The following is a 13539-nucleotide window of genomic DNA, read 5'->3' as shown; positions in this document are numbered from 1 at the left end:
TTGCTATTTCCCCATCTATTCTATTTAGTTCATTATCTGTCTCTTTCCCCTCCCCCTCCATCCTAGTTTAAAATCTCCTCCAATCTTTTTAACATTCTCCCCCCTAGCACAGAAGATCCCTTTTCATTGAGGTGCAATCCATCCCTAGCATAAAGATTGCACCACTGAGAAAAGGAGTACCAGTGCTCGAAAAATCAAAACCCTCCTTCCTACACCACCTTCTTAGCCATGCATTAACCTCCCTAATCTCCGACTGTCACCCTGGGGTAGCGCATGGCACTGGTAGTATTTCAGATAATACTACCTCGGAGGGTCTTGCCTTAAGCTTTTGGCATAGATCCCTGAAACCATTCTATAGGACCCTCCATCTTTCTCTAACTTTGTCATTGGTGCCAACGTGTTCCAAGACCGGTGGGTAAGTCCCAGCCCCTCACAACAATCTGTCTACCCGATTCGTAATGTGCCGAACCCAAGCACCCAGGAGACAGCAAACTGTTTGGTTCATGTGGTCTTGGCAACAGATTGCCCTCTCTACGTTCCTAATAATGGAGTCCCCTACCACCACAATATTACTTGGTATCTGAGCCTTTTGGGTCCCCTCTGTGCTGGAGGAACTATTCCCCTGGCTGCTAAAGGACTCAGTCTCCCCCAGCCTTGCCATTTCTGCCCTGATACCCCCAATATCTTCACTCAATATGGCAAATGCATTGAGATGGGTCAGCACAGAACTGGTCTGCCTCTTTCTCCTGCCATTGCTTCCACTTCTAACTGCTACCTACCTGATCCTCACTCGCAGCACAACCATCTGCACCACTAGTCCCAGCAAGGGTCTGCTCGTGAGCACTAAACTCCTTTCAAGATTGTCAATGTCCCTCAATATTGCAAGTTTCTTCTTAAGATCAGCAATCTCTGAGGCTTCGGCCCCAGTCTTCACTGTATCACGCGCACCCGGCGGGGTGGAGGCGCGTGCATGTGTGGAAACTACGATCTGCGGGCCCACCTCTGAATGAGTCTTTCCGACGGAACGTGCATCGAGGGTGCGTGGCTAAATAAATAACATCCTCTTCCACAGCACATCAAGAAACCCAGTACAATGACTCTCTCAAAACAGATACAATTACTGTAGCTGCTGGATAATGTTTATTTAAAATATGTGCCACTTGATGAGAGACAGACAAATGTACATGAAATGAATCGTCAGTGCAAAACAAATTGCATAGGTTATATCGATGGTAAACAGTTCCGTATTGAGCACCCCAGAAAATCTGGAACCATGTTTTTCAATTATAAACATTTCCATTCTATTATTTTGCAAGGTGTTGCGACGCAAATTGTAAATTTATTGCTGTTGACATTGGAGCATACGGAAAGCAAAGCTTTATCGGTTGATAGAGGACAACAAATTGGTGTTGCCATTGGATAAAAGTCTACCACTGAGTAGACACACAGCAGGTACCTCATGTAATGTTAGCGGATGAGGCTTATCCATTACTCACATACATAATGAAGCCCTACAGTAGGAAAGGATTAACAAAAGAACAAGAAATATTTAATTACCGACTTTCTAGAGCTAGACGCTGTGTGGAGTGTGCCTTCGGCATTATGACAGCAACATGGAGATTCCTATTAAAATCTATTGAAACATCTGCACCAAATGCTAAGTGAATTGTTAAATGTGTGACTGTATTACATAATATTGTAATCAATTTGGAAGGGTGTGTTGATGTTGCATCGTTGGTGATGCGCCTATACCTGATAGATAGCTTATGAGAAGTCGGGCATAGAATTCACCTAGAAACATGTCAAAAAACATTCACAATGCTTTCAAAGATTACTTTAACAACATACTGTAGTGTGTAGTAATATGTCACTGATACAATGGCTACCCATTTAATGCCTTCCCTCTCCTTTTTCTTCTGTACCGTCCCCCCAACTGAATACTCACTAAAAAAAAATTGTACTCGAAAAATAAATTGTCACGTTTAAATGATTTCCCTGTGTTTTATTACTGATGCAACTATTGTGATATGTGAAGTGATATGATATATCTACAATGCTTTTCCAATTTCAAGGTGTGAAAATGTTTATCATACACTATCAATTAATTAAAATTAAGAACGTAGACATGTTCCAAAAAATAAGAACTTTATTAACAGATGGAATAGGGTAATACATTATACAAAGATTTAACAAATTTTTCATGAACTGGAACAAGATGAAAATTGTACATAATATATCTCAAGTATTCTTCTTGTACCGCCTTCAAAACCGAATAGTGCATTTCATGGCGTAGAGCATTCTCCTGACAGGACTTAAGGTCTGTCAAAAAGGAATAAGACTTTTTAAAAAATGTAAGTCTTCGTCAGGTTCAGTATTCTCCTTAGGGACATTATCTTTCAAAGAATTACAAATAATTTAAAGTTTCTTCTCTGCAATCGAGATTAAGTTCTTCTTAAATTCATTGGTTGGCTTCAATTTTTTTGCTGGAGTTTCGGACGGAGTTGGATTATCCCATTGTATTGTATGTCTTTATTTGTATAGCGCCATTAATGTACATAGCGCTTCACAGTAGTAATACACGTGGTAATCATATAAATAACAAATAATAAATAGATATAAATAACAGGTCCTGGGAAAAAGTGCTTCAGACAAACGTAACATTTAGGAAGAGGAGTCCCTGCTCCGAGGAGCTTACAATCTAATTGGTATGTATGAGGAACGTGCAGAAACAGTAGGGTGGCATTTTGGTAAGTGCTTATGCAGGGGGCCAAGCTTTATGTATTGTGTCTAGTAATATCTACGGTGCTATTCATATGCTTCTTTAAGCAAGTGTGTCTTAAGGTGGGTCTTAAAGGTGGATAGAGTGGGTGCTAGTCAGATATCGAGGGGAAGGGCATTCCAGAGGTGTGGGGCAGTCAGTGAAAAAGGTTTAAGGCGGGAGAGGGCTTTAGATACAAAGGGGGCAGAGAGAAGACATCCTTGAGCAGAACGCAAGAATCGGGATGGTGCATAGCGAGAAAGTAGGGATGAGATGTATGTAGGGGCAGAAGAGTCTCTTGCTTTTCCCTCCTTTGAAGCTCACACTGTCCAGATTTTCTCTCCTCTCCATGTTCATGTGGCGGTCATCTATTGCCCACCTACCTCTACTGATCCCCTTTCTGCCTTTCTCTCTCACTTTGAATCCTGGCTCTCTTTCTTCCTCTCCTCAGACTCCCCTGTTCTTCTCCTTGGGGACTTCAATTGCCACATTGATGACCCCTCTCTCCCTTGGGCTTCCCGCTTTCTTTCTCTAACCTCTTCTTTTGGCCTTCAACAGTGGACTGCAGCCAGCACCCACAAGGATGGCCACTACTTAGACCTGGTTTTCACTAAGAACTTCTCTCTCTCCGATTTCTCCATTTCCCCTTTTCCTCTCTCTGACCATCATCTCATCTCATTCTCTCTATCTCGCTTCTCCCCTTCTCCACCTCCATCTACACCACGGTTCTGCAGAAACCTGCGCTCTATTCACTTACCTGACTTTGAGTCCACTTTACTCTCCTCCCTCTCCTCTCTCAGCTCTGCTACAGACCCTGACAACCTGGTCAGGAACTACAACCCTGTCTTGTCCTCCTCTCTTGATATACATGCCCCACTTTCTCTCTGCCGCCCTCGCCCTTCTAACCCTAGACCCTGGCTAAATTCCCACACACGCATGCTGCGTTCCTCCACTCGTTCCTCTGAACGCCTCTGGAGGAAGTCTCACACTCTCGCAGACTTCCTTCACTACAAATTTATGCTATCCTGTTTCAACTCTGCCCTCTCGCAAGCTAAACAAGCCTACTTTTCTGCACTAATCAACATGCACAAGTCTAACCCACGCTGACTGTTCTCTGTCTTTGATACTCTACTCAAACCACCCTCAGCTGCCTCTCCTTCCTCCATCTCCGCTCAGGACTTTGCTGACTATTTTAAGGAAAAGGTGGAATCCATACATCAGAACATCCCCTCTGTTTCTTCTTCCCATCCTACACCTCTTCCTAACTCTCTTCCTGCCTTCCTTGACTCTTTTTCCACTGTCTCAGAGGAGGATGTGTCGCTGTTGATCGCCTCTTCTCCCTCTACCACTTGCCCTCTTGACCCCATTCCCTCCCATCTCCTAAAACCTCTTGCTCCTACTATAATCCCTACGCTCACATACATTTTTAACTCCTCCCTCTGCTCTGGAACCTTTCCATCCTCCTTCAAACATGCAACAGTCGTACCATTACTCAAAAACAGCAAGCTTGACCCTGCCTGTCTTTCTAACTATCGACCTGTCTCCCTCCTGCCTTTTGCCTCTAAACTCCTTGAACGTCTTGTATTCTCTCGCTTGCTCCATTTTCTCAACACCTATTCTCTCCTAGACCCTCTACAATCTGGCTTCCGCGTTGCTCACTCCACGGAAACAGCCCTCACTAAAATAACTAATGACCTCCATGCTGCCAAAGACAGAGGTCATTACACTCTGCTCATATTACTCGACCATCTCTGCAGCATTTGATACTGTGGATCACCCTCTTCTCCTTCACATTCTCCATACTCTTGGTATTCGGAACAAAGCTCTATCCTGGATCTCATCCTACCTCTCCCATCGTACTTTCAGTGTCTCTTCTGCTAACACCTCCTCCTCCTCTATTGAGCTCTCTGTGGGGGTACCCCAGGGCTCTGTCCTGGGACCTCTTCTCTTTTCTCTGTACACACTCTCTCTAGGTGACCTAATAACATATTTTGGGTTTAAATATCACCTCTATGCTGTCGACACACAAATATACTTTTCAACACCCGACCTTACACCTGCTATACAGACCAAAGTTTCTGAATGTCTCTCTGCTATATCATCCTGGATGGCCCTCCATCGCCTCAAACTCAACATGGCTAAAACAGAGCTCCTCATACTTCCTACCAAACCTGGCCCTACTACCTCCTTCCACATTACTGTTGGAACTACGATCATTCACCCAGTAGCCCAAGCACGCTGCCTAGGGGTCACACTCGACTCCTCTCTCACATTCGCCCCTCACATTCAAAACATTTCTAAAACTTGTCGCTTTTTCCTCCGCAATATAACAAAGATACGCCCTTTCCTCTGTTGCTCGACTGCTAAAACTCTGACTCAGGCCCTCATTCTCTCCCGTCTTGATTACTGTAACCTCCTGCTGTCCGGCCTTCCTGCCTCTCACCTGTCTCCCCTACAATCTATCCTAAATGCTGCTGCCAGAATCACTCTACTCTTTCCTAGATCTATCTCAGCATCTCCCCTTCTGAAATCCCTCTCCTGGCTTCCAATCAAATCCCGCATCTCACACTCCATCCTTCTCCTCACTTTTAAAGCTTTATACTCTTCTGCCCCTCATTACATCTCAGCCCTAATTTCTCGCTATGCACCATCCCGAAGCCAGGAGAGTGATTTGAGCAGGGGAGACGCTGAGACTGATTTAGGATAGAGTAGAGTGATTCTGGCAGCAGCATTTAGGATAGATTGAAGGGGAGACAGGTGAGAGGCAATAAGGCCGGACAGCAGGAGGTTACAGTAGTCGAGACGGGAGAGAATGAGGGCCTGAGTCAGAGTTTTAGCAGTCAAGCAACACAGGAAAGGGCGAATGAAGAGTCATCCTCCTCTGTGATATCACCATATAGAGAGGGAGAGAGGGAGAGAGGGAGAGAGGGAGAGAGGGAGAGAGGGAGAGAGGGAGAGAGGGAGAGAGAATGAGAGAGAATGAGAGAGAATGAGAGAGAATGAGAGAGAATGAGAGAGAATGAGAGAGAATGAGAGAGAATGAGAGAGAATGAGAGAGAATGAGAGAGAATGAGGGAGAGAGAGAATGAGAGGAATGAATATGAAAATGAATTAGAGTTCTTGAGGGTGGAGTTGGGAACATATGTAATAGTCCAATTATTATATCATTAGAATCATTGAGTATTAGAAGTCCAATATTTAAATGACACATCACGTGACAATTATGTGATGATACTGTAGCCCGATTGCAGCTGTGTAGTGTCCAAACAAAACAATTGATGGTGGATTTAATAATGCCAATTACATAACATTATGTACTATTCAATAGATTAGTGTTCTTCATCTAGGTAGTAATATGTGACAGTAACAATATTCACACTTAAATAAAGAAATTAAACATACGTACTTTAAACTTGTGCATTAACCTTTACAGTGCTCTAATAACGTAAAGTGGCGACAGTAATCAAAATGCTTTTAAACTTTAAGTGTAGGACGAAAATGTGATCAGCAAAGTCCTGAGGGATCTACAGTTTATACTTTCAAACTTGTTGGGCTCTTTGGCAGCTGTTATTATCATTGAATGTTCATACTGGCAAACAGCTTTTATTTATAGAACCTTTGTCTGGATGAATTTTACAATATAACTCAGTTTCTTTACTTGCTTATACTTCCTTAGTCACAGCAGTGTTTGCTGTTGTTCAATCCAGTAACCCTTTAAAACAGCACTGGATCAGATTCAACCCCTGTCACATGTGATCTTCTTGAAATGATAGCAGTCTGTACTATTTAAAATTGTGTTCCTAGAGGTTGTTGTGTGTTGTTAATGATATAAACCACATGTCACAAGCATACAACACTCTTGAAGGTTATTAGGGATTGATGTCTATTTATTGTGTTTCTGTAATATTGTCATTTTGCGTGGCAGTGTCAGGATTGCCTAGACCTCCTGCCTAGCCATAGCTTCCTTGTCCACTGGGTGTGCTGCTGTCTTCTGTTGGCTCTGGGTTCCTCTGTCTGTCTGTCTTCTTGTTGCTCCTGTCTCTGTCCTTTATAGCTTGCTTCCTGTCTGTTGCTTTTGCCTTTGCTTGCTAGTCAGACTCCTACAGTATGCTCATGCCTGTCTTTGATCCTGACCTGTTTCCTGTACCTGTACCTGTATTGTAGTCTGCTCACAGTAAAGGTCCTTGCTAGTAATCTGGCTTGTCCCTGGTTATTCCTGCTCCCCGGTCTCAGTCCCTGCTCCCTGTTCTTAGTCCCTGTCCTGCCCCGCCTGTCCTGTTCCAGTCTCCTCGTTGCCGACCTCTGCTTGTACCTAACTTCGCTGCCTGCCGCCTGCCTCGGACCCCTGCTTGTACCTGACTTCGCTGCCTGCCGCCTGCCTCGGACCTCTGCTTGTGACCCCTACTACGCTCGTGCTGTTCCGGCCACCGAGATCCTACCCGCCACAGGAGTCTCCCGTGACAGAAAGCAAAGGCCACTTCTGGATCTCGCTGGAACAGATTCTTCTTCTGCCTGCACCCTTTCCTGCCTGCTGCAGCAGACCACATCCGCATGGTTGAAGATAAGTGCTTTCGTTTCTTTTTTGGAGATCCAAGTTGGGATTTTGAAAGGTTTTTTTTGTTGCTGCTAAGTGTTCTGCAAGAATTATTGCGTTCATAACGAAAAAACATTTTTTCTGAGACTAGAACTGTTGCTACCGACTATTGCAGCTTTCTTTGAGATGTTTATTTTTGCAAAGGTTTCTGCAGGGTTTTTTGTGCCACTTTCTCCCTGAGAAGAATTCCCTTTTACAAAAAAAAAAAAAAAAAAAAAGAGAACCCTCCCTGCAGTGCCTGTTTTTGCCGTTTTCGGACTTTCATTGCCTGGACAGGAGTTGTCTCTGCATTGTGGGTGGGCCACTGCAGATTTTCGGACTCACATTTCTGTTTGAGACGGTTACCTTGATTTACTGCTGTTCACAGGGTCTTCATTTCAAAAGACAAAAGTGCTCCCATTATTTTGTTGCTACATGCTTTGATTTTCTTGCATCTATAGTTTTTCATATGATTGGTTCTAAGGTTTCAGGTTTACCTGCAAGTTCCCCTAAAGTTTGTTTCTCTGCAACTTATGATATCCCTACGCCTGATATCAAAGGTTTCAGATTTGACTGCAGGGTTCTCTGTCTGATATTCCTATGTCAAAAGTTTCAGATCTAACTACAAGTTTTCTCTGGATTAGTTTCCTGCTGTCTGATATTTCTATGCCTGATATCAAAAGTTTCAGATTCAACTGCAGGTTTTCTTTGTCTATATGATATCCCTACGCCTGATGCATAAAGATTTAGATGTAACTGCAGGTTTTCTTTGTCTATATGATATCCCTACGCCTGATGCATAAGGATTTAGATGTAACTGCAGGTTTTCTTTGTCTATATGATATCCCTACGCCTGATGCATAAAGATTTAGATGTAACTGCAGGTTTTCTCTGTCTGTATGATATCCCTACGCCTTATGCCTAAAAGATTCAGATATAACTGCAGGTTTTCTCTGTCTGTATGATATCCCTACGCCTTATGCCTAAAAGATTCAGATATAACTGCAGGTTTCTCTGTCTATGTTTTTTCCTTGCATTTATAATCTCTGTGACTGATGTTAAAGTCTCAAAGGGTCAGCTCTCCTATCTTGTGTCTCTCTGTGTCTAATATTCCTGTTGTTCATTCTAATGCTTCTGCTTTAAAAACACATTTCCTCTTTACTGGTTTCTTGGGAAGTGTGGTTTAATTATGGCTCCCACTCAAACAGTCTTGAGCAGTAAATGTGAACACAGTACCACTGATTCTTCAGAACTTCTCAAAGCAAGGAAGAAGAAGAAAAAGAAGGGAGGCATTACTGTGGAAGTTGCAGAAGAAATTAAGACTGAAAATTTAACCTCAGAGTCTGCATTTGATGAAAGAGATATGCTGCAGCTTAAGGCAACTCACAGACGTATCCCAAGAATAGTGGAAGAAAAGAAAGATGCCCCTTCTCAGACGCTTGAAGCCGCACAGAAAGCGATTGATTGTCTTTATGAACGTTTAGATAAGGAGCAAGAGGCCAAGACTGCACTACAAAGCTGTCTATCTTCAGCAATTGCTAAGTGTGTTCTCCAGGAGAAAGAAAGAGAGCAGTTGGAGAGGGACAGGGTAATCCTGTCAAGTAAGCTGGAGAAGGCCTATGCTGATAATGCGCAGTACCAGAGTTTCATGGCTCAAGTTGGCGCAAAACTGGAAGCCTCTGAGGAGAAGAATTGCCACTTCAACACAGAACTACGTTCTTTGAGAGAGATCTTCGAAGGGTTAAATAGCAGTTTTGAAATGGTAACCCAGGAGTGCAAGAATCTCTATGTCCAAGTCAGTGAAGGAGATAAGAAGCTCCATGAATTAGGAGAGGAGAAGAAACAGTTGGCCCAGGAAAAGTTAGACGTGCAGACAGCACTGCAGAATGCAGAGAGAGTGCTGCAAGAAGAACGTGTCTCCCTGGAGCGGCGCACACAAGCAGAAAATATGCTGCAGAGTCAGCTGCGAGAACTGCGTACACATCTGCAGGACACCAAAGAGAAATGGGTAAATGCTGAAGAAAAGCAGCGAGTTCTGCAGGAAGAAAGTTTCCAGACTGCCTACAAAATAAGTATGATGCAAGATTATTTGAGTACCCAGTGTGTCCCCAAAGAACAGCATGAGGAGCTGAAGGCCACACTGAGCATAACCAGAGCCTCGCTGGAGGAAGAGCTAAAGCTAGCAGCTGAACACACATCTCAGCAGCTCACAGCGCTGCAGGCGCTGATCGCTGAGCTCAAGACACAGCTTGCCAAAAAGGAGGAGAGAGAGAAGGTTTCCGTCTGTCAAGTGGCTGGCCTGACACAGCGCTATGAGGTCAAAATGGCCGATGCCTGCAAATTATTGGACCACACAGCCCGTGATAAGGTCCGGCTGCAGCTGGAGCTGGACAATGCCCGGAAGGAGTACCGGCAGCTGCAGATCAGAAATGAAGAAGATGAAACATATTTAAGCTTTACTCTGAGTCAGCTGGGAGATATGGAGTCGCGACTCAACTCCAAAGAAGCCGAACTGACAACTGCATTGAGTGGGAAAAGAAGTGCAGAAGGACAGCTTCAAGAGCTGAAAAATCAAATTGCTGGTCTTAATGAGACTTTAGGTGATACCACAAAACGGCAGTCACAAAAGGAGACCATGGAGCGTGAATTCTATGTTCCCACTTACACATGTGAAAAGTCTGCACCCGTCATTGATGCCCACATTCCTGATGTCCATGCCTCTGCAATGGAGTTGAACGTATCCATTGGGAAGTTCCAGATTCCAAAACTAAAAGAGATATATTGGTCACAAAAAGAGACCACGGAAAGTGAATATGTCCCCTCTGCCGCATGTGAAGAGCCTGATGTATCTGTGTCCGATGCCCCTGCTATGACGTTAGACGGATCCCTGGTGAAGTTCCTTGCTATGCCTAATATTCTTGATGCTGATGCCAACGCTCTTGCGATAAGGATAAATGTACCTCTCACAGATTTCCCATCAGCACTTGACGTACACATTAAGTTGGCCTTCCATCAAGAAGTCCCTGAAGAGCCTGGAAGGTTGTCCGGAGTTGTTGCTGATCCCTATGTTCCTGCAAAACTTGGAGTGTTGTCCGAAGGCCATCGTGAGTCGGCCTTCCATCAGGGACACCTTGCTAAACCAGGAGGGTTGTCAGGAGGATCTACTGGCTTCTCTGCCCCTGCTTTTGGGTTGAACGCACCCATTTGGAGGTTCCTTGCTGCACCAAATGTACCTGTGGAGTACCCTCTGCCCACTGACAAGCCACCAGAGGTGGGTCACCTTGAGTCGCCATTTCATCAAGGCCTCCGGGAAGAGCCTGGAGGATCGTCCGGAGAACGCTCTTGAGAGGGGGGAGTAATGTCAGGATTGCCTAGACCTCCTGCCTAGCCATAGCTTCCTTGTCCACTGGGTGTGCTGCTGTCTTCTGTTGGCTCTGGGTTCCTCTGTCTGTCTGTCTTCTTGTTGCTCCTGTCTCTGTCCTTTATAGCTTGCTTCCTGTCTGTTGCTTTTGCCTTTGCTTGCTAGTCAGACTCCTACAGTATGCTCATGCCTGTCTTTGATCCTGACCTGTTTCCTGTACCTGTACCTGTATTGTAGTCTGCTCACAGTAAAGGTCCTTGCTAGTAATCTGGCTTGTCCCTGGTTATTCCTGCTCCCCGGTCTCAGTCCCTGCTCCCTGTTCTTAGTCCCTGTCCTGCCCCGCCTGTCCTGTTCCAGTCTCCTCGTTGCCGACCTCTGCTTGTACCTAACTTCGCTGCCTGCCGCCTGCCTCAGACCCCTGCTTGTACCTGACTTCGCTGCCTGCCGCCTGCCTCGGACCTCTGCTTGTGACCCCTACTACGCTCGTGCTGTTCCGGCCACCGAGATCCTACCCGCCACAGGAGTCTCCCGTGACAGGCAGATGTAGCAGAACTTACTGTCTACGGAGCAGCGGATGAAAAAGCTAAAATCATCAGTAGCTGAGACAGAGTCTGTCGAGGTCGGACATTGAGAGGTCCATGTTTCCGGATCTGACCCATTCAGCATTAATCCTAATCACACATACCACAAAGATAGTTTCTTAGAAAATTATTGACTGAAAACTATTGTCACTTTATCAGTTTCTAAGAAATTATTTCTTTAAAAGCATGGCAGTGTGCTGGATAATACAGATGTACAGTAGCAGACATTAGTATCCCTGTTAACAGGAGTCATCACAAAATAATGAGTTAAATAACATGCATATTATCTCCTTAACCATTTATTTCAATGGCACTACTGATAAATAATGCTCCAGGGTGCAATATCATCTGCTTCATCTCTCTTAGTAGTTCCGGAAAATGGCTCCTTAATCATATTTTACACATACTGTAGCTCCCTAATCTTATGTAGCACCTGTTCCCACCCTGCCATAGAAATCTGGCCACTACATGGGTGTTTCCTCTGTGCTGTCGCTCACCTGCTTGGTACAGGAGGTCTGAGTTGCTTCGTGGTTGGTGTTTGGGAGTAGTAACAGGGCAGGCTTTCTCCATCTCTCACAGTGCAGCACCTCCATCCCATGAGGATCCTGCTGAATGCAGGATGGTCTCTACAGGCAATACTCCTTCGTAATAACCACATAGCATAGTTGGTCCAACGGCAGGTTTATTGTATAGCAGCATGGCACATCTCCATCCCTGGAGCAGACCCCAGGTGCTTGAGGCTCCACGAGCCCCTCACAATCTCCTTTACCCTCTTGCAGGGAAAAGGGTATCACACCATACATTATACAACCATCTTAATTTGGTGGAGTGTCAACTTTTATACCCGGGGGGACGGGCTTGTAACCACGCCCCATAACAGGGCAGGTCTAGGTACTGACAGGCATCACACATATATATGTGACCCAGTCAGTATCCTCCCCAGGTATGACACTCCAACTGCCAGTTTAGGCCTGCCCCTGGATAAAGCAACATAGTAACCATCCAGGCTGCAACTGCAGGCTAGGCCCTGCGCAGAAGATTAACCCCAACACTGCCTGTGCCTCTCAGGACTTATAGTGTTGTGGTCAGTACAAGGCTATAGACAGGGGCACTTGGCAACACTTATTTTATATACACTTGTATACATATAGTGTAATTGGCATCATTATTGTTAACTAGCCCTCCAACAACTTTAGATGTGCTTTTTATGAGACTGAAGTATAACTTGCTTGGGATGTTAAGCTGACACTTATCTTCAAGCCAACCCCGTAGTCACTCCAGGAAACTTGGATGGAGGTTCAATCGGATTTATTTCTTAAGAGGGACATTGACCCTTTAAAAGCAAGGTAACCACACAAGACATCAAATAATTCCTTATCTTTCTTGGTTCTAAATAAACACAAAATAACATTCCTACAGTATCTAAGTGGGCAACAGACTACCTCTACTAGGGAGGAGTGGCTCAGTGAGTAAAGACACTGACGGACCCTGAGATTGTTGCCGACGAGCCTGGTTCAATTCCTGGAGTCAGCTCCTTGTGACCTTGGGCAAGTCACTTTATCTCCCTGTGCCCCAGGAACCAAAACAAAACATAGATTGTAAGCTCCACGGGGCAGGGACCTGTGCCTGCAAAATGTCTCTGTACAGCGCTGCGTACAACTAGCAGTGCTATACAAGAACATGCTATTATTATTATTACTTCATAAACAAAACAGGTCAATAATAGTTTACATAAACAAAAACTGTACTTTCAGATCCTTTGGCTTTCTCACTGACCACTTACTACTCTGCGCCTGTTCTCAGCCTCTCTATTGAACTTAGGCTTTTCAATTTGGTTGATTAAAACCTTCAAGACCTGGAGTGGAAATATAAAATTTCTGCTGTTTACCCTAGCCCCTAACATTAAAATATATTGAATTTTTTAACGATGTATTTTTTTGTACATTAGTAGAAAAAAAGTAGAAAATCCCTACCAAACTTTTTGCATACAGTACATTAACTGTGTGGTGGAAAAAACATGGCACTTGCACCAGAGAAGAGCAACATTGTTTTTTGTGGAATGCAACTGTATCAAAGATTGATTGTGGTTTTGGTTTTTGGTTTTAGTTTAAATTACACTGTCTGCAAAAAACTACAGAATCAAACATGAGTAATTTCTTGAAATGTGTCAGTTTTCATGTTCAACCTCTATTTTTACATAGCTGCATAGTAATTACATAGTAGATGAGGTTGAACAAAGACATATGTCCACCAAGTTCAACCTATG

At 44.3% G+C, this 13539-nt stretch overlaps 1 protein-coding gene across 1 annotated transcript; it reads left to right on the top strand.

The window, feature by feature from the left end:
* The first annotated feature begins 8024 nt into the window (after positions 1 to 8024).
* Positions 8025 to 11077, top strand: LOC142490295 (uncharacterized). The gene is made up of 2 exons (XM_075592396.1): positions 8025 to 8277; positions 8340 to 11077. The coding sequence occupies exon 2, from the start codon at positions 8521 to 8523 to the stop codon at positions 10675 to 10677; it is 2157 nt and encodes a 718-aa protein (XP_075448511.1). The 5' UTR covers positions 8025 to 8277; positions 8340 to 8520; the 3' UTR covers positions 10678 to 11077.
* The last annotated feature ends 2462 nt before the right edge of the window (positions 11078 to 13539 follow it).

This window comes from Ascaphus truei, chromosome 3, assembly GCF_040206685.1.
Source record: "Ascaphus truei isolate aAscTru1 chromosome 3, aAscTru1.hap1, whole genome shotgun sequence".
In the NCBI taxonomy this organism is placed as follows: Eukaryota; Metazoa; Chordata; class Amphibia; order Anura; family Ascaphidae; genus Ascaphus; species Ascaphus truei.
Note: the sequence above shows the minus strand (reverse complement) of the source record. Positions and strands in the feature narration are given on the sequence as shown.